Here is a 27813-nt window from a genome sequence, read left to right on the forward strand (position 1 = left end):
TTGGCATTAAGAATGCTCGAATGCGTTCGGTGTGAAATAATAAGAGGAGCCGACCGGCTCCGACCGCGTACTTTTTCTCGGTCTTGCAGACGATTCCGGTCTGTGTGAAAAGAAAAATGCGCGCCGATGCTCTCCGAGCCGGTCTCTCTGAACGGACCCTTTAGCTAAACTATTTTTTCCATCTAATACAGCATAGTATGTTCACTATCTACAAATCCACATAAATGGAAACCATATAATCCTCCGATCTGATGCGCAATTTTCTGACATCGCGAGCAGTCTGTCTGCTCTCCGCAGCGATGCTTACAGAACTGAAGCCGCTCTGCGCTCGAGCACGGTGACGTCACTACGGGGGGAGGTTGGTAAAGGCAAACTTTATGGCGGATACGAACATACACCGGCGCAACAACTATTTAACATATCAGGGGCCCGATTCTCCTAAGTTAATAATGTCAAAAATGAAATTGAATTCGGTTAGACTGAAAGCCGATCCCAACATAGTTGGGAAAAGGCTCGGGAGATGATGATGAAGTCGGATTTTTTGGTTTTTTACATGTTTTTGACTTACCGGACAGAGTATCGACATTCTCCTTGTCGTGTGAGCGGTCTCTAACCCTGAGTTCTCTGACGGAGTTCTCTGCAGCATCAGGGTTGGACACGAGAGGTTTCCGCAGCGGTTTGGTGGTCAACCAGCTGGCTCGGCGCTCTGATACTTGGGCTTGAATGTCCTTGTCTAGAAAAAGGGATATTATATTGTGAAACAACATACTACTAACAGAATACTAAGTTTTGTTTAAATTAAGTATCCAAATATAGATTTTATATTTTATGTTTAATAAATGTTTGTACGCCTGACACGGCAAAACATACTGAAACTGTAACGGCCAGTTTCTTCATCAAAAGTTAAAGTTAAAGTAATGTCTAAAGTAAAAGTAACGGTCAAATTCGTTTTTTCAAGGCTAAAGTGATAGCAAAGCTAATAGAAAAATTGAATTTGACCGTTACTTTTACTTTAGACATTACTTTGACTTTTACTTTGGCTTTAACTTTTGATGAAGAAACTGGCTGTAAATAATATTGTAACACCTTTTTTATAGCATATGTTTTTTAACAAATAAATTAATCTTTATCTGAATGTTTTTTTTTTACTAAAAGGGGGGTTTTATATATTTGATAGATATGTGTGTATGTGGTACTGTGGCTTTTAAACGGCTCAAGGCGACTTTTTCAGGGGAAATCTGGTGTTACAGCGGTAGTTTTCAGCTATACTATAATAACAGCGTTAAAGAATAGGTATTCTTTAAAGAAAAAAAGATAGAAGATCTTTAGACGATAAAAAGATAGTCGAATGAATAACTTATATTCATTTGACTAAATTTTATCGTCCAAAACATTTAAGTATCCACTATTGTATCTACCTAATTATGTAATTAACTCACTAGCCTTCTTTTGCTGTGCCCTAACAGGGTCCATAATATGTACCTAGCTTTAAGCCCCTTGTAACATCATTGTAACATTATGGTATGCAAATAAATACGAATAGTTTATGTACACAGTTGATGAGACAGGAAAAAAGTAGAACAATTAAATACAAAGGCAGTATGTAGTTCATCACAATCGGTTCAGCCGTTTTAAAGTTTTAGATTTTTAACTTCCGAGCTAGAGGCTAACTAACAAATGTAATTGATTATAAGGTGAAGCAACGTAGTTGTGAAATGTCCAGGCTCAGCGTTAACCCAAATTCTATTGGTAAGGACATTATAAATTCAAAATAACTTCATTTTTAACCAATCTCACAAAAAAAGGAGTAGGTTCTCAATTCGTTTAATTTTTTAAAACTAATATTTTATTTACTAGCAACCCGCTCCGGCTTGGCAAGGGATAACAGTATTTCTCCAATATTTATACTTCGGCCGTTCAGAGAATGCGTTCCTGACACCTATCAGTTAGTCACGACTAGTGATGGGCACAACATAACACTGAGTTCGTTACCGTTCCTTCAAAATGAACCGCCGCATTATTTTAAGATTATTTTCGTTTTAAATTGGCGGAATCATTTATATTTTATTTTTTAGTTTTATATTTTAGTTATTTAAGTGGAAACCAAAAAAAGGTAATATTCATATAATAAAATTGTTTTATTTATTCTTTGTTACAAGTACATTGAATTGAATGTGCGAACAGAATATTAATCAGACTCCGATTTGCTTGAGGAGGTGGTGTCTTCATCATCATCTTCGCCTACATGTATAATTATATTATTATCAATAACAGAATCAATCCTGATATCTCGGTCTAACAAAAGCCGGGTAATCATATAAAAACAGATCGAAAACACTTGAAAAACGTGGTCTATGCGCACGAAACGACAACGGACGACTGTTTTAGCGTCACAAAATGGCGGCCCATAACGCCATTTGGGGTTACCATTTTTAATCTAAGTATAAAAATGCGGTTTGGTCATAGTTTTATTTTTATATTTCATAAAAGTTATAATTAAGTCTTATAGTCCATTATTTTCCAATTCTTAAAAAGAAAATCAAAACGTATTATTTTATATTATAACTGTATAAGAACAGATTACGATACTTGCCTGTTATTTTTAGCACAGCACTACAAAATATAAACCGCTGACATAACCTTGTAATAGCGCAGTATAGATTTAGAAAAATATTGTTTACCAAGTTATTTGACACTCAGTTTGGCACAAAATTATAACATTCATTGATTATTGATATAATAATGTTGTTTTAATGCTCCTCAATTGTTAAAACGGTAAACAACCAGCAAAAATATTTTTATCGTAACTGCAACGCCATTGCAAAGTTACGTCGTCAGTTCAATCGCGACGTGTCAGGAACGCATTCTCTGAATGGCCGAACTATAATGTATGTTATTATGCATATAAACCTTCCTCTTTAATCACTCTATCTATTTAAAAAAAACCTCATGAAAATCGGTTGCGTAGTTTTGAAGATTTGAGCGTACAAAGGGACATAGGGACAGAAAAAGCGACTTTGTTTTATACTATGTAGTGATTTAGCTAGTGAAACCGCAGGCTAAAGCTAGAATAACACAAAAGACTTACCAATATTAGGATAGAGTCGTGGCGTTGGGTCTCCATCAATAGACTTCTCCTTGTCACCCCACGGCATTTTAGATGCACTGAGCCTAGTAGAATAAAAGAATATTAATGAATTTAATGAAATTATGTGCATTAAAATTTTGTAAATACAAAATCTATACTAATCAAGAGTTTTTATTGTTTCAAGGTGTATTGGGTTGCTCGGGTAACTGGGTTGAGGAGGTCAGATAGGCAGTCGCTTCTAGTAAAGCACTGGTACTCAGCTGAATCCGGTTAGACTGGAAGCCGACCCCAACATAGTTGGGAAAAAGGCTCGGAGGATGATGAGTTTGATTGTTTGATTGAACTCACTTATCTCATGATTTCTTAGTTAGGAAGCTCAGCTTCGGAGTTAGATCGAAAAATTCTATAGGATAACTTTTATCCGGGTGAGATAAGTTGTTTCATGAGATGTGGGTGAAACCGTACTGTGTTATGTTATCCTACTAATATTATAAACGCGAAAGTTTGTATGTATGGATGTATGGATGTTTGTTACTCTTTCACGCAAAAACTACTGAATGGATTTTAATGAAACTTTACAATAATATAGCTTATACATTAGAATAACACATAGGCTACAATTTGTAAACATATTGTTCGAAATACTAAACCTGCGCAGACGAAGTCGCGGGCACCAGCTAGTTTATAATATTGGTATGAATGTGATAATGATAAAAGACTTACCAACTTCCATGTTTATCAGGGCCGGAAGAAACATCAGCTTCTGCGATATAAACACAAGAAATAGTTTATAATAATACAACACATTAACACTACATGCGTAGAAATAGGGAACAGAACTCTAAAACATCAAAAATCGAAATATTTTAGGTTTATTAGCCACTGATTTCGACGTTAAATAATACAGTCATCATTACTAACTTGTAAGTATATACAAGCTGTTGATTTGCATCCGTGCCATAGTCGAGGACGTAATTATGCTAATGATTCTCGACCCAAATCAACAAAAAAATTGGTACGTATTTTTGTTTTTCGGAATTCCGTCAATGTCATCTAGCCGTATTTAAACTTTGCGCGTGTGTTACTGGCCTTAAACCGTGCTGCTCCCTCACACAAACGCAAACACAAAGCATACGCAACGATTATTCATAAATTTCATTCATAAAATTGGATTACTTCTGAAATACTATGACATTACAATGACATAAAAAGCAGCGCATATTAACTATTTCCCGTCTACTGTAACTCCAATCGATTATTTACGTATTTTATGTCCTCCTCCTGAAGTATGGCACAAATGCAAATCAACACCTTGTATATAAGTGTATATAATGTAAGAAGTATAAAACATATACTCACGTCTACCAGCAGAATTCTTCAAGGAGACATAGTCGTCCTGTTTGCGGTCCACCTCGTCTATGTTCGGCTGATCAGCGGCTAGGCTGCCGGCCGGCACACCGCCGTTGGATTGCGGCTGATCTTCTAGTGATCTGAGGAGGACATAAGTTATTGAGTAGGCTATAATAATGGTCAATTTCACGTATAAATGTTTTATGCGAAAGCGGCTGACCCGTACTTGTGTGAGTAAATAAATGTTCATGCATATTGTGTTCGTTCTATTTCTCGCTGTACATATGAATTTGAATCACTATGTGAAATTTTATGAAATTTATGCGCCTTATTGCTTCCAATACCATTTTTTGATATATAATATCAGCTCTTTAGTTTAAAAAATCCATAAAAAAAATTAAACAAACATTAAGGTCAAAATATAGAGGGAGCAGAGTTAATAAATAAATAAAAAAAATTTAGATTCCTCGCTCATTTCGGTATACAACATGTAACGTAATTAACGCACACCCTCAAACACCCCAATTAGAATATTATGTTATAATCATAATACATACACTGAATTTTTAATTTAACATCTATATGCATTGTTATCTACTAAATTAGTTATACCAATTCTTGGAGAACTTTTTGGTCATACTACTACGCACGCAAATATCGCGCCGCGCGCCGCTCGACTCGACACAACATAACGAAACTACGGAAAAAGCCGACAATACGCGAAGTCTTATTACTTTGAGTTACGGTCTATTTGAATTTGTTTTAACTGTACAGGGTTAATATGACAATAATTTCCGTAGTTTTAATTATTTTTGGGATAAAAAATTACCTATATTAAAAATGATATAAATCGATTCAGTAAACGATTCTGAACAAACTAATTTCAGGATGTGCGCTAATTAAGTTACATGTTGTATATGTCACCGGAAAATAACAAGATCCGTAAGTTTATCAATTTACTAGGAAGTTTATAAACTTTCGTAAGATTCTAAACGGGAGATAAATTGTAATAGTTTACGTCCACATTTTCGTAAATTTATAAATTTTCGACGTCATACGTAAAATTTTATATGGTTCGACCAATCACAGAAACTCTTTTAAATATACGATCTTTGAAATACGTAAAATAACACACTGCTCTCTGATTGGTCAATGATCATAGTGGCAATGCTTAGGAAGAAGTGACACGTGGCAGCCAACCAATCAGATCGCGCGTAGCGTTTGGTTACTGCTTACTTATTATTTTACGAGTGAGTTCAGTAAGTTTATCAATTTACGAAAATGTGGACGTAAAATATTACAATTTATCTCCCGTTTAAAATCTTACGAAAGTTTATAAACTTCCTAGAAAATTGATAAACTTACGGATCTTGTTATTTTCCGGTGACATATACACATTTATCGATATGGCAAAATTTTGTAAGGATATAGGTTATGTATGTTACTGAACTAATGAAACTCTGCAGTAACATAGCTTAAATATCACAAAACGTATAAATTAATTTGGGGTCCCACTAAGAAACTACTTGCACACATACCTGCCGGTATCATTAGCATGGTCGACAGAATCGTTATGACCTTCATTCGCCCTCTGATTGGGGCGCAGCACGAGACGCTTGCGAGACGGCTTCAGGCAAAGCTTGTCTTCTAGACTCGCGTCTGTTTCTTCTAAACCGTCGAATAGAGATTTCTGTTGAAAAAAATTGTGTTAGAAACTGGGAAATTCCATTTTTTGAAGTTGGTTAAAGAATATGCAAAAAGAAATCATTTGGAATTGTGTGTAAATACTGGGATCGTTTCGTAGGTTACGTTAAACTGTAGGTCCCGGCTGTCATTGAACTTCCTTGGCAGTTATTACGGGTAGCCAGAAGCAGAAGCCAGTAAGTCTGACACCATTCTTGCCAAGGGGTAGTGCTTTGCCCGGGTAACTGGATTAAGGGCGACAGACAAGCAGTCGCCCTATGTAAAACAACCCGGGTTAAGCCGTCCCACGTCCGATAACAATAGTTTTTTTTTTTACCCGGGTATCCCGATTTTGACTCTGGATCTGGATCGGGGCTGCGGGATTGTTCGCGCGAGTTACCGCGGTCCTGGTACATACGCGGCCTACGACGGAACACGACGGTGTTTAGTCAGTAAGAGTCTGACACTCCCTCACCGCTGCTAACACACAGCGGGAGGGGGCATTTGATGATTTTTGACGTCGTTAAAAAAAAAACTTTCTGGGGATGCGGTACCTTATCGCTGCTAGCTCGTGGGGTGACGGTGAGGCGTATGGCGGTGGGTGACGTCACGCGGTACGCCGCACTGTTGGAGCTGTCTAGCACTGCCTTCACTGCTGCTGGGTTTGTGGGCTTTAGCACATCTTCGGCTGTTGTCGCTGTAGGAGGAAATATAATATATTAGACAAAAAATAACATAGAACAAAACATTAATGGCTCCCAAAAAGTACGTCAAAAGTTTTCATTTCAAATAGGCTGTTTCTCGAGGCGACAACTTAAAACCCAGATAAAAAGTAGCCTGTCCTTTCTCGGGCTCTTAACTACCTGTGTACCAAAATGCATTTATATCGGTTCAAAAGATGCTTCCGTATTTATAACATTAGTAAGGATTTATTGAAGGTTCATTAAAGATCATCATCATCATCATCTCAGCCGGCGGACGTCCACTGCTGAACATAGGCCTCCCCCTTAGATCTCCACAGATACCTGTTGGAGGCGACCTGCATCCAGCATTTGAGATACCAATTTATAACATTATTTCAATGTTGGTATATAGACTATCCCCGATGCATATAGGCTATATTTTTATCCAGATACGGGTAATTGTTAACACTGTACGCGAGCGAAAACAGTTAGTAGTCATATATTTAAACTTTCCATGTCTTGTAGCACTAACTGACCGACTGTCAACTGCACAAAAACATCTTAAATCTATAGAAATACTCACATGAATCAGGCAGTAGGTCCTTGAAAAGCGGCGAGTCGCCGTAAGGCCGGGCCGCTAGAGTTAGTATCTGTTCGTGCACGTTACCGCCCGCCGACGAACCCGAGAGGCTGTTGCTGAAAAAAAAATCAAAGTTTGAATGGTCTGTCAAAGTCAAATAATATGTTTATTGAATGAAAATAGGCAAATCAAATACGAATTTTTTCCCGTCAATTAAGTTAAATAATCTGGCAAAGCGACTGCTGACACTTTAAGTGACCCAAAGGCTATTTTTATTTTGGTCAAAAAGTAAGCAATAAATTAACTACTTGTAAGGACTGCCAATGATGTTGAATGATGACGATGATGGTGATGATAGTGGTAATGATGACGACGATGATGATGATGACGATGATGATGTACTTACTTCATGACACTAGTAGTGTTGTTCTGCATGCCGCCGAGCGTCATGCCGAGCCCCAGCGAGCTGTTGTTGCCGAACATACCGCCGCCGAGGCCGCTGTCTAGACCTAGGGAACAAATGTTTACATAAGTTAATAAAACTTTAATAAAAATCACCACAAATCATGTAAATAGATGACAGTAAAAAAACTTAAAAAAAAAACCGACTCCCAGCACTGAAAGCAAAAAAAAAATATTCTTAGGTGCATCGGCCTAGAAGTCAGTGACCAGTCAGTCTGACCTGGTAATTATGGGACCACCTGGAAGGTATACCCTAGCAAACAAAAAACGAAAAGACGTCTTCGAGTAATCGGTGAACATACATTAAAAAAAAAGATCTCGACGAATTGAGAACCTCCTCCTTTTTGGGAAGTCGGTTAAAAATATGTAAAATCTATAGTGCCACAGACAACCACACACCTCATCACTTTTACGGGGATTTAAAAAGTTTAGTATTATATAATGGTTCATTTGAATGGATGATTACGATTTTTTCATGCACGAAAGACGGATGGGATGATGGATGGGTTTTGCTGGAAAATGGCAGTATAGTTATCGGCACGAATCTTGAGCTCTGACCTACATCTGCGCAGAAGTGATTTATTAGCAAAGAACCAATCCCGAGTGACGGCTATGACGCGATGCGCTGCGGGCCAATCACCGCTTTATCACACCTTTTTCACACACGGTCGGTTAGCCCCATGCTAAGTTATTAATTAACTTGTGTTATGGGTGCTAACACAACTGATAAACTACATATAGCTTCACATACACATATTAATAAATCCATATTGTAACACCCAGACCACGGCGAACAAGCATGCTCATCACAAAAATGTCGATTTTAATAACATTTGATACAGAGATTGAGTTGACCGTAAAGACCGAAAGAACGTAGGATAGTTTTTATCCCGGACTTTTGAAGAATTCTCTTGGAAACGCGATATAACCGAACTCTACGCGGGCGAAGCCGCGGACTAGTGCGGAAGCTAGTGTTACATAAAGTAAATGAATAAAATAACAGCAACTTACCAGTCTTAAAAGTATTGTTCTGTGTCGGCTGGTTGAACATGGTGGCGCCGAGTTGTCCAAACGCGGGCACTGCCGGCTTCGCTTGAAACGTGTTCGTGCCTAAACCAGCCAGACCGCCTCCTGTGGGGTAGAAAAAAAGAATCATCATCCTCATCCTCCGAGCCTTTCCCAACTATGTTGGGGTCGGCTTCCAGTCTAACCGGATTCAGCTGAGTACCAGCGCTTTACAAGGAGCGACTGCCCTATCTGACCTCTTCAACCCAGTTACCCCTTGGTAAGACTGGTGACAGACTTACTGGCTTCTAACTACCCGTAACAACTGCCAAGGATGTTCAATGACAGCGGGGACCTACATAATGAAATATGATTTGTACTTCAAGGGGGCAACAGTGGATTGCAATCAGAAATAATATGCGATTGAGAAACTTTAAAATAAATATATGGATTAATGTATGGACAAAACGACAAATCTCGATCTCCAGTACACCCCCAGAGTACATATTTGGTGTTAAATATTTATAGAATCTTATCATTGGGTCTGTAATTTGTCGAATTAGAACACACTCTTTTGTAAAAAATCTGACTATAAGGGGTTTTGGCCATAGAGCCCAAGATATTTTAACCAGTAATTTATTTAAAGTAGGCTGGAAATCAGCACTTTTTAAATGTCAAGTTTACAAAGAAAGCCTCAAAAATGCCCGCCAAGAAGTGGCGAAATAAATTCCCCGGCAATATATCATCATCATCATCTCAGCCATAGGACGTCCACTGCTGAACATAAGCCTCCCCCTTAGATCTCCACAGATACCTGTTGGAGGCGACCTGCATCCAGCGTCTTTCGGCGACCTTTATGAGGTCGTCTGTCCACCTTGTTGGTGGACGTCCTACGCTGCGCTTGCTACTCCATGGTCTCCACTCAACGGCAATATATGTAGTATATGTATTATAAACTTACCCAGCCCAGTCTGTGGATTGTTGAAGCCGAATGTAGGCGCCGTGGTGGGTTTCCCGAAGCCCTGTCCCGCGAACAGGCCTCCCGACTGAGACGTGCTCGTGCCGAAGGCCCCAGTCGTCATCGAACCGAATGCTGGGGAAGATAAAATTATATTTAGTTATAATTTGTACAGAGGTTCACATCATCTGCCTATTCTTATGGCAACCCAAACAATCACCCCAACCCAGTTACTAGGGCAGCTTGATTCATCTAGGTAAGACTGTTTGTCAGACCACTTGGGTTCTGACTACTCGTAACGACTGTCCAAGATGTTCAAATGACAGCCGACAACCACTTTAAAGTGCCTTCCGAAACAGTAAAGATAAAGATAAAGATACTTTATTTTGTAAAACATGGTACAAAGCATAGGTGTTATAAGTAGTATCAACTCATGTTTTGCCTTATGATGGCGTACAAAATTTCAAATGGTTCTTAAGCTAGCTTAAGATATTAAAATTGACTCTATATAAAAAAAAAAAAAACAATATTAAAATATGTAAGTAATTAAAGAAAAGACTCAAAATAAAAACAATCACTAAAGAGAATTTAAAATATAAAATATGTGTGTATCACTCACTTAAAAATTCTTGTATGCTATAGTAGCACTTATTTATCAGTCAGAAAGACATCATGACAAAATGGTCACCTATCCACGGAATGACCGCAGCAAGCGTTAGTTAACCTTATATTATGATCAATCGATCATGGGCTATTACATTAGCATGAGTTTCTCATCTCTTTACATAAGTAATACTTAAAGGCTGTTTAAGAAAATTCTTACTTTGAAACGTTGCTTAAGCATGTCTTAACTAACATTTAATCACTACTTAAGGCTTTAAGTAGAGATTAGTTCAAATGTTGCTTAGAAGGTGATTAGAGATTTTTATAAGTAAGGGGGTAGTTCATTATTTATACTTCAAAGTTTCCGAAACTGACAAAAAAAATACAAAAAAATTTACTGTAGGGAAACTACAGTATCCCTGTGTAACATAGACCATATTTCATCCGAGTACTGAAAGTAGTCCCTCCCCGAGATGCGAGTGAAACACCGAGAAATACTCTACACTACAATCTTATTAATATTTGACCTCTATGAAACTATCCCTACGTTGACATTCTATTTTGTTACTAACTGTACTACATTTTCATCATCTTCCGAGCCTTTTCCCCAACTATGTCGGGGTCGGCTTCCAGTCCAACCCGATGTAGCTGAGTACCAGTGTTTAACTACATTTTATGAAATAAATAATTATTTTATGACAGTTAATGTAAACATACCAGGAGCCTGCGTCCCGAAGCTGGGCGCCTGCGTCTTGGCGCCGAACACGCCGGTGGAGCCGAAGCCGCCGAAGCCGGTGCTCGTCGGCGCCGTCCCGAAGCCGGAAGTCGCCGGCTTCGCGCCGCCGAATAGGAGGCCGCCAGTTTGTTGCTGTATGGTGGGGGTAGATTAATTAATATAGGTGGAAATAGAAACAAATAAATTTGAAAATAAATATTTTTTTTTCTTTTTGAACTAGTTTGAAATTACAGCTAATAACTGTGATAGTGAAAGTTGGAAAAATATTGTGTAAATTGGTACGTCCATTTGGAAACTATAACGCCATAGATAGACATGCACAATAGTAAATGTTCTGCCGTGCCTTTTCAAACCTACTATTTTCGGATGAAAACTGTTGCTCTCTTCAGATAAATCTCTAATTCTGTAATTTTATAAAGTTCAAAAACACATGTTTTTGAATGCGCTACTCTCAAAAACTACCGGACCGATTTGATAATTGGTTCAGAGGTTACTCCATTTATTCAGGAGACTACTTTCTATTCAGATACCGAATGATGACTTTGATCAAAATAAATGTAACATTAAGTTTAGGTTTTTGCGATAGCTCATTCCCGACTGGTAAAAGTAGATATGCGAAGTTTAATTGAATGTCGTAATGTCATCAAAACTTTGTATAATCTCACCTGTGGTTGAGTGTATCTCACCTGTGGCTGTGTGTTAGTTCCGAAGCCGAATGTGGAGGTGTTTGTGCCAAAGGTAGGCGCCTGCGTAGTAGTAGCACCGAATAAACCCGTGCCACCTGCAAATATAAAATATCATGTAATACATAATAGATTAAAAGCAAATAGAGATTGTTTACTTGACTTTAATTTTAAAGTATTTAATATCGCAGGCTTTTTATCCGGGAACGTTGTTTTTCATTTTTCAAAGGCTCAAAAACCACTGAAAAAATGTGAAAAATTAATTTACTGTAAACAAACAAACCAAATAAATAAAGTAAGGCTATATTTTATCCCGGTAAAGGAAGAAGTTACCATGGGACACGAGTGAAATCGTGGGAAGCTGCTAGTACGTATAATAACAATGTACGCGTATAATAATTTAATTTAAATATGTTGTGACGTAATTTGTTCAGTGAAGATTTCCAGAGCATTAGAAGTTAATTTGTAAATAAACAATAAAGTATTGATCCTTACACATAGTTGCTGTGTATGCAAGAGGCTGTGAGATTTTTTTTTGTTATTTATCAATGATTTTTTACTATTCACAGTATGCGTGTACTACTTTAGGTTTAAATGTGATCTTCGGTCAAACACATCTATACTAATACTAGCTTCTGCCAGCGGTTTCACCCGCATGGATAAACTCAAAAACTACTGGACCGATTTTAAATATTCTTTCACCATTAGAAAGCTATGTTATCTGCGAGTAACATAGGCTATATTTTATCCCGGTGCGGGCAGTAGTTCCCACGAGACGCGGGTGAAACGGCTAGTACTGTATAAAAAACTCACCGGTAGCAGGCGTAGCCCCGAAGGCCGGTTTAGCCTGTCCGAACAGCCCCTGCGTGGCGGGCTGCGCCGGGGTGGCCGCGAACGAGAACGACGACGTGGGGGCTGTGGCACCGAAGCCGCCTCCCAGGGCAGACCCACCGAACACTGAGTTGGAGCTCGTGGTTGCTGGTTGACCGAATGCTGAAGGGGAAGTAATGGTTTAAGTAAGATTTTTGGCGTCCAAGAGTTAGAGTTTTGGATGACGGCCGTTCTCATATAAGGAGATCAGCCAGCTGCGCAGGACATATTATAGTGCACAAGCATTTGCTCGGACACAGGTGCACTCACTATTCCTTCACTCTCATAGCGCGATGGGACGACAATCCGACACCACCGGAGAGAGATCACAAGCAGGACCGACATCAACGTGCGACACGATGCACGGGATTTCGATCCTGCTTGTGATCTCTCTCTGGCTGTCTTTTGTAAACTTGACCTTCAATAATGACATGTGTTGCTGGGGAGTTTGTTGCGCCACTTCTTCTTCCCAGCAATAACACATAGGAAGTGGTGAAGGGCGGGCGTTTTGGGGGCTGTCTTTTGTTTTTGACGTTCGAAAAGTGCTGATTTATCAGCCTAATTTGAATAAACGATTTTGAGTTTGAGTTTGAAAAAAAATAAGTGCTGATTTTCAGCCTACTTTGAATAAATGACTTTTTATATTTTATGTTATCTTTACTCACAGGTGTTGCCGAATAGCGGCTTGTTCTCCGTCTGCTGTTGGAAGCCACCGAACACGGCTCCGCTGCTGCCCTTCCGACCAGCCACATAGTCTTCTAGACGTAACTCTTCCAGGGATTTGTTCTCATATTCCTAAGGAGAAAGAATGGGAAATAGGTTAGATATATTTCTCGTAAATAACAGATTTGTTGCAATATATAACGGAAATATATAATAAGGATGCAGCTGAGTACACTGTTACTCAGCTTCATACTGTTATTCTGGAATCCAGCCCTAAAATCGTTGAGAAAAAGCTAGATAGATGAACTCATTTTATAAAATATCTCGACTGACTGAAGACGATAGAACATTAGGGTCATATAAATTATGTCAAATTTCAATCTAGTATTAAGATGGATCGGTTGTTGTATGTCATCGGCAGTTAGCACACGAAGGTGTCGGCATGTGCAATGTCGATTCGGCTATCATCGTGACGACCAATGGCCTAAATCCCTACTAATATTATAAATGCGAAAGTAACTCTGTCTGTCTGTTACGCTTTCACGTCTAAACCACTGAACTGATTTTAATAAAATTTGGTGCAGAGATACAATGGACCTTGATAAAGAACATAGGATAGTTTTTATCCCGGACTTTTGAAGAATTCTCTTGTAAACGCGATATTACCGATCTCTATGCGGGCGGAAGCTAGTCTTTACTAGAAAGTGTGAAAACACCAACCCGCATTGAGCAAGCGTGGTGATTAACGCTCAATCCTTCCCCGTGTGAGAGGAGGCCGCGGCCCAGCAGTGGGACGAGACAAAGCCTTATATGCCTTATAAGGATGTATGAATGACGACAAAAAGTTTGGCAGAACCCAACTGACCTTCATACAAGTAATACAATGATGCTTGATGTTGACATTCTGCGAGGTGCCAGACTTGACGACCACGTCGGTGCCGACTACAGGGTTGTACTTGACGTGTGCTGTGCCAGTTGCCTGCTGTTGCTGTTGACCGAATGCTCCTGCTGAAGAAAATGGGGAAATATTAGTGTAATGTTAATAAAAATGTTGTTTGAAAAATCGACTATAAGGTTGTGGGAATAAAGGTGTTTCAATAGCGGTTTGATGCCAGCACTATGATGAATAGAAGCCTACATATATGTTATTTTGATGGGAGGACTTGGAGGACTATAAGTTTCATCAAAATCCATTCGGTACTTTTTGCGAAAAAGAGCAACAAATATACATGCATACACAGAAGCATGATGATGATGATTTTCGATTTCTTTTACACAATCTAATCGTCATCTCTGTCGCCATATTGGATTTGACACAGTCACAAAGACATTTGGGTAAAAGAGACATCATCCTTTGACTGTTTCGTAGATGTGACGCAATAAATCACATACATTTTTTTTAATTCCCTCGCTACGCAAGTTTGAACGCGGGTAAAAGCTACAAATGTTCACCTATTTTCTAACAAAAGCACTTCCACATACAGACAAACTCACCAGTATTATTAGAGAACAGTCCACCTCCGATGGTGTTGTTCTGTTGTCCGAATAGTCCGGTACCCGTGGCTGGTGTCGAGCCGAACAGACTGCCCGACGCGGCACCAGTTGTACTCGTGCTGCCGAAGCCGAAACCTAGAGAGAGATTGCATTTAATATATGTATACTTCTATTCTATTACACAGATTTTTTTTAACACGCCTATATTAGCTTCACTTGTAACTATGTATGTAAGAAAATCTTGGAATCATAATTTGACCCACTTCCCGGTCTTCGATTAGAATGAAATTTTGCTCACGCTCTGAGTGATGACAATACATGACTAGCTAAGAAACGTTACAAAAAAACATAAATAAATCCGACTGTTAATAAGATAATATTATAGAAATAATCACAGTTGGGGGACCGTCCTATATCACTTGATCATATAGTTAGGAAGGTCCCCACTGCGATTGCCCAAGTTGATTATGCAATTTTTCTTGCTGGCGAAATTTTTTTTATATATTTTCTTACAACCGAAAATTGCTTATGTGTTTATTTATTGCTGCTTTTTATAACTTCACATATCTAAGAACACTTGGGTTATCGAGCCGAATCCGAAACAAATACGTGCGAATAACATAAACTTTTTTGATTCTTATCAGTCGAGTAAAAGTTCTCACCAGTAGGCTTAGCCCCGAAAGCGGTCTGATTATGTTGATTCCCAAACAGTCCTCCGCCTACGGTAGAAGTATTTCCGAATAGGCCTCCGCTAGCAGGCTGGGGGGCTCCGAAACCGAAGCCCGAGGTGCTCGCACCGAAGCCCGCTGTAGACGTGGATGCTGTGGAGCCACCGAACAGGCCTCCTGTGGTGTTTGTGGAGCCGAATAGACCTGGGAAGAAATGTAGTGGGTTATAGATTTATGAAATTAATATTATAAAGAGGACAAATGGTTTTGGGCATTTTTAAAGGTTCCGAAACTGGTGAACCGATTTGCTGTGTGATTTTTCGCCGTTGGGAAGCTAATCTATTCCCTGAATGATGATGTAGGCTATATTTTATTAAGGTATAGAATGTAGTTTCAACGTGATGCGGGTGAAATGGCCAGAAACAGCCAGTTAAAGTATTGTTTGCTTCCTAGAACAAGCTAGTCTCAGGAACTACTGGTCGGACTACTATGTACTGCCTTCATCTCACAAGTAACATTATTTCCTGCACCTGATCTCTCTCCGGTGGTATCGGATTGCCGTCCCATCGGGTTATGAGAGTGAAGGAATAGGGAGTGCACCTGTGTCCAAGCAAATGCTCGTGCACTATAATATGTCCTGCGCAGCTGGCTGATCTCCTTAAATGAGAACTGCCGCCGTGGCCGAAATCGGCCGTGGATGCCATTATTATTAACATTATTTCCAACTATGTCGACTTTCACACAATCCATTCATCTTTTCTATGGAAGAAGTACATATCGTCTGTATACCTTATATCTTCATATACAAAGGTTAGTACAACATACCTCCACCCGTAGTCTGCTGGGTTGACGTAGCAGCCCCGAAGGCAGGCGGGGCTCCAAACGCGCTGGTACCCGTCGCCGGCTTGAAGCCGCCGAACGGAGACGCCGTCGACGTACCCGCGTTGAACGACCCTGCGGGATGCAGAGGAAATTATTGACCTTGACCTTAGGATGTGACCTTGTGTTGTGTTGTGTTTATTTTTTTAAAGTAAAGAAGTTGGGATGTTGTTTTGAATGGTTTTTGTTTTGTGTAGTGGTCTAAGATAATAATTTTGAAAAAGCTAGACTATTCTAAACACTGTGGTGATTATTATAGGCATTTTATTAAACAGTGCCAAAGACGTAAGCTCAAATATAATATAAATAATAATTCAGCTGAAATACAAACAATATTCTTTTAAAACTTCTTTCAACAGTTTTAGAAATAAATACTTCATGACCTTGAAACATGTCCTTGAAAATGTATTACAATAATATTGCATGTACCGACGTATTATCTTTATCATGGCTTCGTTTAATCTATGATTGCCATTTACAGCTGATATAGAATTTCATTGTTTTGATTACATTATAAGTATTCATTAGTCACATTCTGTATAAAAATATAAAGAAAACATTATACATAATGTTGTCGTCAAATTTTTTGTCGTCACTGAATTATGACTTCAAATAAAGAGGTTCTCAATTTGACCCGCATGTATGTATGTTTGTGCGCGATTATTTTAACTTTGTCTTAACCGATTTTGATGGGATTCTCAGCATAGTACCTATTTGTCAAACTTAAGAGAAGATTTTAAGTACATTTTATTGAAGTAGGTGTTATTATTATTTTTTTAAAGTTCGTAAGTATCAGCGTTTAGCGGAGGTGTGAAAAGGGTACCCACCCACTGGCCAAAAAATTACTAAGAAATTGAAAGTCAATAAAAAAAACATATTAATAAACCGACTTCCAAAAACTCGCTATGAAAGTCGGTATCAAAATAGACACAAGTACGTTTCAAAGAAAACATTTTCCTCAACTCAGTAATCGAACTCGTATACCTACTGCGCAAAAGATAGTGCGAGCTAAAAATAACTATGACTCAGGCTTACGTCACACATATTTGTACGTATGAGTCATCATTGCTTTGTGACGTCATGGAAAATTTCTGAGTAAATTGCGCAGCAATATAAATGGAAACGGTATTTTTGATAAGCAAGCAAAAATAATATACTGATGATGATACTGATGTCCTCCTAGCCGATTATCGGCTACGGCGGCTGTTCTCGTGTAAGGAGATTAGCCAACTACGCAGGACATATTATAGTGCACGAGCATTTGCGCAGACACAGGTGCACTCACTATTCCTTAACTCTCATAGCCCGATGGGACGGTAATCCGACACGACCGGAGAGAGATCAGGCGCAGGACCGACATTTACGTGCTCTCCGATGCACGGGTGTATCAATCACCAGTTTCCAGGCTCCGGGCTGCTTTGTGAAAGTCTTCTAAAACCCACAAAGCGATTTCGGCCCGACTCGGGAATCGAACCCGAGACCTCGTGCTTAGCAGCCGCACTAGCGACAGCTAGACCAACGAGGCAGTTAAAAAATAATATAGACTCATAATAAAGAGAGAAAATTAAAAAGAAATTGTTTGTTTTGCCTTAAAGGCTCCGAAACTACGGAAATTATTTCACAGTTGGAAAGCTACACTCTTCCCGAGTAACATAGGCTATGTTTTATCTCGGTATGGGCAGTAGTTCCCACGGTACGCGGGTGAAACCGCGGGGAAACGGCTAGTACCCTAAAAGCTCAGAATCAATATACCGATTTGAAAAATTATTTCATTGTTTTCCGGGTAGGGGCGAAAGTTCTCTTCCCACGGGAAGATAGTGAACCTGCCAAAAAACATTCTTACAAGGGAGTATTGAGTTGCCCGGGTAACTGGGTTGAAAAGGTCAGGTAGGCAGTCGCTTCTTGTGGCACACTGGTACTCAGCTGCACCCGGTAAGACTGGAAGCCGACCCCAACATAGTTGGGAAAAGGCTAGGCAGATGATTTAAAAAAAATAATAGAAGACTTACCAAAATTGGTCGTGTTAGAACCAAAAGCTGGTTTCTGGAACATGGTGTCGATATTTCCGGGTTTTCCTTATAATCCAATTGTTGACTTCACTTATAAACTATTTTTATTTAGACTTTGAACATCATGACTTCTGAAACAAGAGAAATACACATTGAATTATTACATTACAGATGATAAATTCCTAAGTCTATGTTTTTATAACTGTCACAAAAAAACGCAAAAATCACAGTATGGATTTTTAAGAAACTTGGCAGTAATAAGCTCATTTAACAGGATAACATATAAGCAAATTTTTATCCATATTTAAAAAATAGTGCCCACGTCATACATAACACTGTTGCTTTAATACGCTTTTACTTACGGCTGAGTGGATTTGGACGTAGCACATAGGGGTATTTTGCATTTTTAGCCGGGCGAAACTAGTAAAAACAAACTTTCACATAAAAGAAAAAAATTCTACTTGTTAGCCAGCCAGGTAACTACTGAACGAAATCTGAGCTTTTTTGGACTCCTACCCACACGCCAGCTACCCACAAATCTGTCAGAACTTGATAGTTGTCACATGCACTCACGTCAGTTACTGACTACATTAAAAACGTGCCGTGTTTGATACCTCAGAGTTTTTTTATTGTGAGTTAGATAACCAAAACTACTATGGATTATCATAATACAGGTAAGAACAGTTTTATTTGTTATGATTTACTAATGTTTACGTGTATTTTTAAGATTCAAAATCAATTTTTGAAGTTCAACATTTTTAAACGTTTTTTTGTATGAATTCTACTATTCTCAGGGATTAAAGTTATCCTTCCGAGTGTTTCCGGGTAACGATTTCTGTTGTAACGTATTACAAAATCTGTCAAGTGATAGATATTACACACATTGGGTGCTACTTTTTGCTACTTTCGACAAAACTTAGACTTTTCTGCTGATGTTAGCTAAAAACCATTAACCATTATTTTCAAGCAAAGTAGCAAAAAGTAGCACCCAATGTGTGTAATATCTATCACCTGAGAGATTTTGTAATACGTTACAACAGAAATCGTTACCCGGAAACACTCGGAAGGATAACTTTAATCCCTGAGAATAGTAGAATTCATACAAAAAAACGTTAAAAACTGTTGAATGTCAAAAATTGATTTTGTATCTTAAAATTACACGTAAACATTAGCGCGGCGGTCGCCGCCGGCGCCGGACGTGTGCGCCAGCAGGCTCTCCACAGTACCTGGCGTGTCCGCTGGAGGGCGCCACAGTGTCGTGCACAGTGTCGCACGGCGGCGAGCGCCATCAGTAGCGCGGCGGCTACCGTCGGCGCCGGCGCTTGGTAACAACATCTCCCAAGCCTGATCGGAAATCCCCCGAAATTGTGTCTTGGCTAAATAGCAGACCACCACTGGTGGCAAGACACCGAGGCATCGCAGGAAGGCCTAGAGGCAGCGATAGGGATCGTGTTATCGTATGTCAAACTGCTGCATCTAACATCTCTCCGATCGTAGCGGTTCACCGTTCCATCGGATAAAGGGATGTTAGACGAGAGAGTGCTCTTGCGTTTGCGCGTATGTTTGAGCACTGTAATATATCCTGCGCATCTGACTGCTTCCGTATAATGGACCCCGATTTGGCGAAGACTAGTGGCGATAGGTTGAGGTAGAGAGGTTCGGGCTGATGCAACCTGAGCTTTGTCTGAGACCTGCACACTAGCGGCTCTGGGGGTGTGAGTACATGCCGTGGTCGTTTTCTCTTTGAGCTGGGGGGACAGAGGGAATCCGGCAGCACCCAGAGCGACAAAGCAGCCCTTTTTAGGGGAGCACTGCTTTCCTTGCTCAGCCTGGGAGGGGGCTAGAAAAGGTGCCCTAAAAAAATGCTCACCCCAAACACTCTTTGGATAGCAGTAACCACGGCTGCTTCCGCATCTTTTTATTCGTGGTCGACACAACAACAGTAATAAACGTAAAACACCTTTACTAACTTTTGGTGCATGGAATGTTCGCACCCTTCTCGACCGCGAGACAAACGCCTGCCCAGAACGGAAAACAGCCATAGTTGCTCGAGAACTCCGCCGCTACAACATTGATATAGCTGCTGTAAGCGAAACCCACCTTGCCGATGAGGGCGAGCTAGTCGAGCATGGCGGTGGCTACACTTTCTACTGGAAGGGCACTGCTGCAACAGAACCAAGAAGGTCGGGAGTTGGTTTTGTGATCAAGAATAATCTTGTGAAGACACTTCAAGAATGTCCAATCCACATCTCGGACCGTATAACCACATTGCGCCTTCACTTAGACGGTGACAATTTCCTTAATGTTATCAGTGTCTATGCACCGACGCTAGGTAGTTCTGACGACATCAAGGATAAATTTTATGAAGAACTTACACAATGTCTCCATAAAATACCGAACAGAGAAAAGATTCTCTTGTTAGGGGACTTCAATGCTAGAGTTGGTCAAGATTATGAAGCGTGGCCTAAAGTTTTGGGTAGACATGGGGTAGGCAACATCAACTCTAATGGCCAGTTGCTGCTTAGTTTATGTGCTCAATTCCAACTTGCAATCACAAACACCATGTTTCGCCTTGCTGCTAAGCACAAAACTACGTGGATGCACCCACGTTCTAAGCACTGGCACCTCATTGACTATGCCATCACGAGGCAGCGAGACATCTCTCAGGTCCTAGTCACTCGTGTTATGCGCGGTGCTCATTGCTGGACGGACCATAGACTAATTGTCACCAAACTGCGTCTTTGCCTTCGGCGACCATTCAGGGCTAGCAGGAAAAAGCCTCAGAACATAAACATTGAGAAACTCAAACATCCGGGACCCCGAAGCAAATACGCTGAAACGCTGGCATGTGATATACACTCTCATCAAAATACCGGTGATATTGATGCAGACTGGAACGCTTTATCGTCGTCCATTCTTGACGTAGCCATTAACACCATAGGGCTAAAAAATAAACGCAAGCAAGACTGGTTTGATGAGAACGACGAAGTTCTTTCTAAAGCTATTGCCAAACACCGAGACCTTCTCAGGCGCAGTAATAACAGCACACTTATAAGAGAGTGTGACCGTGAGTTGCGTAAACTCACGAGACACACTAAAGATAAATGGTGGCAAGACAAGGCTCAATACATCCAGTGGCTTGCTGATAGTAATCAGCTCGGTGATTTCTATAGCGAAATTCGCAATCTCCTGGGTACCACCAACTTCATAAAGGTACCACTGAAGTCGCTGGATGGTAAAAGTCTGCTGAAAAGCAAAAATGAAGTGTTAGATCGTTGGGCAGAACACTTCAATAATCTACTTAATGTAGATCGAACAGCCGATCTACACTACATAGACAGTTTGCCTCAACTTCAAATAGCAGAAGAATTGGATGATGCCTTGTCTAAACATGAGGTGCTTTGTGCCATCAAACAACAGCAAAATCAGCGTGCGGTTGGCCTAGACCTTATACCAGGTGAGCTTCTGAAGTACGGCGGCGAGGAACTGCATTCGCGCGTCTGGGAAATGTTTGTGCTTATGTGGGAGAAAGAACAAGTTCCTGAAACTTTTAAGTTATCACGCGTCAGGGCTCTCTATAAGAACAAAGGCGACCGGTCGGAATGTGGTTCTTACCGCGGTATTTCACTGCTCTCTGTCTCTGGAAAAGTCTTCGCCAGAGTACTTCTAAACCGCCTCAGGAACCTCTCTGAAAAGATTCTGCCGGAAACCCAATTTGGTTTCAGACCAGACAGAGGAACTTGTGAGGCAATATTCGCAGTCCGTCAACTCCAGGAAAAAAGTAGAGAGCAGGGACAGCACTTGTATCTCTGCTTTATTGATCTGGAAAAAGCCTTTGACTGCGTCCCTCGCGAGGCCCTCTGGAAGGTACTGAGAAAGTTGGGGTGTACAGAGAAGTTCATAAGACTCCTGCGACTCCTGCACGATGACATGCAATGTTGTGTAGCGGTTGAAGATGACCAATCGAGCTTCTTCTCCGTCACCTGTGGAGTGAAGCAAGGTTGTGTCCTGGCTCCCACATTGTTTGCATTATATTTCGCAGTTGTAGTCCGGGAAGTATTGAATTCTTCTCCTGAAGGAGTTCGTATTCGTTATCGGACTGACGGCAAACTTTTCAACCTGAATAGACTCAAGGCGACCACAAAGGTGTCCTATGCACATATACAGGACATTATGTATGCAGATGACCTCTGTTTCGTGGCTGAATCCCCTGAAGTCCTGCAACAGCTAGTCACGAACCTTCACAAGCAGTGCTGTACATTTGGTCTAAAAATCAGCATCAAAAAGACAGAAGTAATGTCTTCAGATAATCACGGACGTCAAGAACTGACCATTATGCTTGGTGAAGATGTCCTGAAGCAGGTCGATAAATTTCGATATTTGGGGAGCACTATAACAGCAAAGTGCGACCTTGACGCCGAAATCAATAGCAGAATTGGTGCTGCAGCCGCTGCTTTCGGCAAATTCGACAAGAAGGTCTTCAGCTCCCATGACCTAAAGATATCCACAAAGGTTTCTGTGTATATGGCAGTTGTGTTGCCTTGTATACTCTACTCAGCGGAAACATGGACACCGTACCGACGCCACATCAAGCAACTAGACCGCTTCCACCTCAAATGTCTGCGCAAAATATTAAATATCCGTTGGTTTGATCGTGTGCGTAACACAGAAGTGTTGAGGAAAGCCAATGTAGGTGGCATTGAAGCATACCTCATGAGGAGACAGCTTCGTTGGTGCGGGCATGTACTGCGCATGCCGGATACTAGAGTGGCCAAGCGCATCCTCTACTCCGAGTTGCAGGAGGGCAAGCGGAAACGTGGCGGACAGCTGCTGCGATACAAGGATGTGCTGAAGCGTCACATGAAAAGCTGTTCCATTGACCCGTCTCAGTGGGAGAATCTGGCATCCAACCGCAGAGACTGGAGAAGCCGCGTTAAAGCCAAAGTCTTTGACTTTGAAGCACGCCGACTTTCTGAGTTGGATGCCAAACGAGATGAGTTGAAAGCTCGACCACCTGTAGCTATCAACTACAACTTTGTGGCTGGTACCCTGACATGTCCGCAGTGTGCGCGGACTTTCACGCACAAAATTGGATACTCCAGCCACATGAGAGCACACGCACGCCATTAGGGTCGAAGTGGTCGCCGTTGCCGAAATCGGCGTGGAAGATTATTATTATTATTTGTATGTCTCTAACCGACCACGGGACTACAGAGTCCCGGATTTTTGGAAGGCGAACGTGGGGCCGAAGCCAACACGCTGAAGCCCTTTTGAGACAACTTTAATGAAATGGTAACACAAAACCGACGATTATCCCTGTATACACTATAGAAATGTGCCCAAGGACAATCCCCGGTTCTGTGCTAAACTATTGCTAACTATGGATGAAAAACTACTTAGGCTATTGTGATGGGATGCTAATGGACTAGGAATGGGGAAACTACGGGAACTATGGCACCTGCCGATGACAATGTATTAAATACATGTTAAAATGGCAGGTGGAGACTCGCCAACTCACTTACTGGGCCCCCGGGAATCAGTCACTGAAAAGCAACAAGAGGGCAACAGGGACATGAGCGGCTGAGAAGGGTGAGGATACCTCGGCGGACTTTAAACGCAGATCACGCGCTCCCTGTGGGTCCAGCATCACCGGCCCACTCGCCACTTACCACGAGGCACCTACCCTCCGAGCAGGACTAACCTTGCTCTAGCGACTCCACTCTGACCGGCCGATGAAGGCAAGCCAAGAGGCGGGAGACCTATCCCCCGTCATGCTTCACTCCGGCAAGCCGGAGGTGGGGGACAGTATACTCTCCCTGGAGCACTCGGATATATAGCCCCGCGGGGTCGCTACTCCCCGTCATCCGCCTCAGATGCCCTGCGGGGCTTATTATTATTATTATTAGTAAATCATAACAAATAAAACTGTTCTTACCTGTATTATGATAATCCATAGTAGTTTTGGTTATCTAACTCACAATAAAAAACTCTGAGGTATCAAACACGGCACGTTTTTAATGTAGTCAGTAACTGACGTGAGTGCATGTGACAACGATCAAGTTCTGACAGATTTGTGGGTAGCTGGCGTGTGGGTAGGAGTCCAAAAAAGCTCAGATTTCGTTCAGTAGTTACCTGGCTGGCTAACAAGTAGAATTTTTTTCTTTTATGTGAAAGTTTGTTTTTACTAGTTTCGCCCGGCTAAAAGTGCAAAATACCCCTATGTGCGTAGATCAAATCGGTACTCAGTAAGAACCGGGAATCAAAATATTTCTTACGCACGGGAATCGAACCCGCTATAGAAATAATGTAGCATATAGAGTTTTGGCTCTGAGCATGAATGAGTTGCATACTTATTATATTTGGCTGATATCAAAACTAGCTATACCATACGGTTCCACCCGTGTCCCGAGGGAACTACTACCCGCAGATGGATAAAATGTAACCCATATCCTTTCTCAGGTTCTAGACTCTGGCAATAGATGGATATATTTACTTCAGTCCTAGACTATCTGTGTGTCAAATTTAAATCAGTTCAGTGGTTCAGTCGTGAAAGCGTAACAGACAGACAGACAGAGTTACTTTCGCATTTATAATATTAGTAGGGATAATCAATAATTCAGTTGACTAAATGATATCATATCAGAAGCGACGACCCACTCAAATACGTAGGTTTTGACGATACGTCATAAGCTTAGTGTGTCCGGTGATTCAATAAAAGATTTCGACGAATTGAGAACCTACTTTTTTTTTGAAGTCGGTTAAAAATATGTTTATGTAGCATTTAACTATTTAAGCTAGCATTTGCTTAAAAGTTGGTATATCTTGCATTGTAAGTAGATGTATCTTAATTCTAATGGGGGGTTTACACGGGTGACTAAAGCCGCACAATTTTGGCCGCGCGGCCAAGTCGGATGCTACCCAACTTCGGGGCTTGCGGCTTAGTCACTTGCGAATGGGAACAAATATAATGACCACCATAAAATGCTTTGATACCCTAAGTTTTGCAACCAGAAATATCTACTGAACACCAGAAAACTAAGTCTAAAAATGTAATAGTACCAGCTATTTTAGTCACGACTTCACTTTAAATTGTATTCGACCACCAAATTTAGTAAATGATCACCAACTCTTGACGACCAAATTAATGTATTATTTTTGCCTAAATAAGTCACTGTGATTGCCATAAAATGTAGGCTTATTACCAAATAAGGTATTATGATGCCATATTAAGTTATGTGTCCGGCTTGCAATGCATGCGTGAGTGTCAGTATGACGAGTGACAGGGGAAAATGGAAGAAAATGACATATTGCGCCGACGCCAAGTAAAATTGGGAACAGGGCAGGAGAAAGAAGAAGAAGAATGTGTTTCTCAATACACTCTTATCGCACTGTTTAGAGGCATGCAATAGACAATTTTCCACGCTAGTGCAGGAAAAGGGTCCCCAAAATGTTATTACATTTATTTTATCAGGCCGAACTTATTTTTTTGGAGTCAGTTTACTTAAACAGGATAGCAAGATGTAAAAACTTTTTTGATGATCATTTACTACTTTTGGTGATCATTTACTACTTTTGGGATAACAATGATTTTTTTGGACTCATTTTGCTTAAATAGGATAGCAGAATTTAAAAACTTTGGTTATAATCTTACTTTAAAATGGTGGTTTAATTTTGGTGATCATTTACTATTTTTGGTTTACGCATGATTTATTTTGGAGTAATTTCACTTAAATAGGATAGAAAAGTGTTAAAACTTTGGTGATAGTTTTACATTAAAATGCGAGTTTCATTTTGGTGATCATTTACTATTTTTGTCTGCTGTTTGTTACTATATCTGGTGATCAGTTAAACATAAGCCCTTGCGAATTGCCATTTAGATGGACGATTTACGCCGCACGGCAAAAATCGTGCGGCTTTAGTCACCCGTGTAAACCCTCCATAACCCTACTTATGTATATTATAAATTCGAAAGTTTGTATTCATGTATGTTACTCTGTCACTTTAAAACTACGGGATAGATTTTGATGAAACTTGGCAGTAATAAAGCTCATATATCATATTACATTTAGGCTACTTTTTATCCATGTGCAGAAAATAGTTCCCTTGAGACGCGGGTGAAACCGCGGGGGTTAAGCTATTAAGTTATATTTTTTCCATCTCGTTGTTAAATAATATTATATGTACAAAGAGACATTTGGACACACGCACATTAAAATTTAATGGTTACTTAAGCCGTTCCTTAGTGCAGAATTTCTATGAGAATCTGTCACTAAGGATGACTTAAGTTATCATTAAATGTCTCTGAGTGCGGGGGATTGACTATTTAAATATCGAGCCATTAAAATATTTGTTAATAAGCACGGGTATCGAACCCGCGATAGATATAATTCTTAATTAAGAGACCATCTAAAGGCCATTGCATAAGTGACGAGATTAAACCTCGGCTGGGAGCGAGAACGGGACCAGGACATGAAAGCCCGTGAGTGCCACGTTCCCATCCCATCCGAACATATGTAGCATCATCTCCCGAGCCTTTTCCCAACCATGTTGGGGTCGGCTTCCAGTCTAACCTCATGCAGCATCAACCCAGTTACCTGGGCCCCTGGTTGAGACTTTAATTTATATATCTTTACGTTATCTGAGTGGTCTAATGACTCACTGACTTTGTTATTCCAACCGTGAAGTTCAATAACCAGGCAGTATGAATAGTTGACGTTAACTACCGTAGGAATATTGAAGTTAGACAATCAATACACATTTGGGCTTTTATGTATAACTTTTTTGTGTCTTATTTGTGAAATTAGTACACAAAGTCTATAAGTATAGACCTATGTGTTAACGGGCGTTCCCAATAGTATTTGTTTTGCTTAATAGATATAAAATTTCGACATAAACCCCATACCCCAAGTTATATCAAATACCTATCTCTAGTAAGCAAAATTACAGATAGAATATTGAAACGGTCGTAAGTAGCTCTAGCTAACGAAACATTACCCTGTATTATTATTTTTATTAGGGGTTTCGGTATTTAGGCCTTTGTCTGCGCAAATGCTTGTGCACTATAATATGTCCTGCGCAGCTGGCTGATCTCCTTATATGAGAACAGCCGCCGTAGCCGATAATCGGCTTAGGACACCAAAATTACATATAAATAAGTACTTAGATAATAAATATTATACTATAAATATACTTATACTAATATATAAAAATTTAAATGCTATGAAGATTGAAGAAATGGGACTTACTTGCAGACAAAAATATTAACAAAATATTTTAACTGAACAGTAAAAAGTATAACTTTAACTTTTTTTTTATATGTATATAAAGAAACTTTTTTCAGTGTGTTTGTATGTGGAAATATAATAATATATGGGCGTTATATATTATTTGGACCTCATA

The 27813-nt window shown here is 40.2% G+C and overlaps 1 protein-coding gene across 3 annotated transcripts in view; it reads right to left on the reverse strand.

The window, feature by feature from the left end:
* LOC124644507 (nuclear pore complex protein Nup98-Nup96) overlaps positions 1-27813 on the reverse strand; it is a 65863-nt gene that overhangs the window by 25637 nt on the left and 12413 nt on the right. Inside the window, exons 2-20 of one of the 3 annotated variants that reach the window (XM_047183929.1) lie at positions 18415-18542; positions 16352-16480; positions 15521-15730; positions 14859-14993; positions 14230-14372; positions 13367-13496; positions 12645-12824; positions 11835-11929; positions 11130-11280; positions 9813-9944; positions 8858-8977; positions 7791-7893; positions 7388-7500; positions 6676-6818; positions 5977-6128; positions 4448-4578; positions 3812-3851; positions 3089-3171; positions 569-733 (exon numbers count right to left, since the gene is read on the reverse strand). In XM_047183929.1, the coding sequence (XP_047039885.1) occupies positions 569-733; positions 3089-3171; positions 3812-3851; positions 4448-4578; positions 5977-6128; positions 6676-6818; positions 7388-7500; positions 7791-7893; positions 8858-8977; positions 9813-9944; positions 11130-11280; positions 11835-11929; positions 12645-12824; positions 13367-13496; positions 14230-14372; positions 14859-14993; positions 15521-15730; positions 16352-16480; positions 18415-18457 (2398 nt within the window). In that variant the 5' untranslated portion in view covers positions 18458-18542. Of the gene's footprint in view, positions 1-568; positions 734-3088; positions 3172-3811; positions 3852-4447; positions 4579-5976; positions 6129-6675; positions 6819-7387; positions 7501-7790; positions 7894-8857; positions 8978-9812; positions 9945-11129; positions 11281-11834; positions 11930-12644; positions 12825-13366; positions 13497-14229; positions 14373-14858; positions 14994-15520; positions 15731-16351; positions 16481-18414; positions 18546-27813 lie in introns of all 3 variants that reach the window. The other 2 variants (XM_047183930.1, XM_047183928.1) reach the window with 2 other exon arrangements.

This window comes from Helicoverpa zea, chromosome 30 (genome assembly GCF_022581195.2).
Source record: "Helicoverpa zea isolate HzStark_Cry1AcR chromosome 30, ilHelZeax1.1, whole genome shotgun sequence".
NCBI classification, from domain to species: Eukaryota; Metazoa; Arthropoda; class Insecta; order Lepidoptera; family Noctuidae; genus Helicoverpa; species Helicoverpa zea.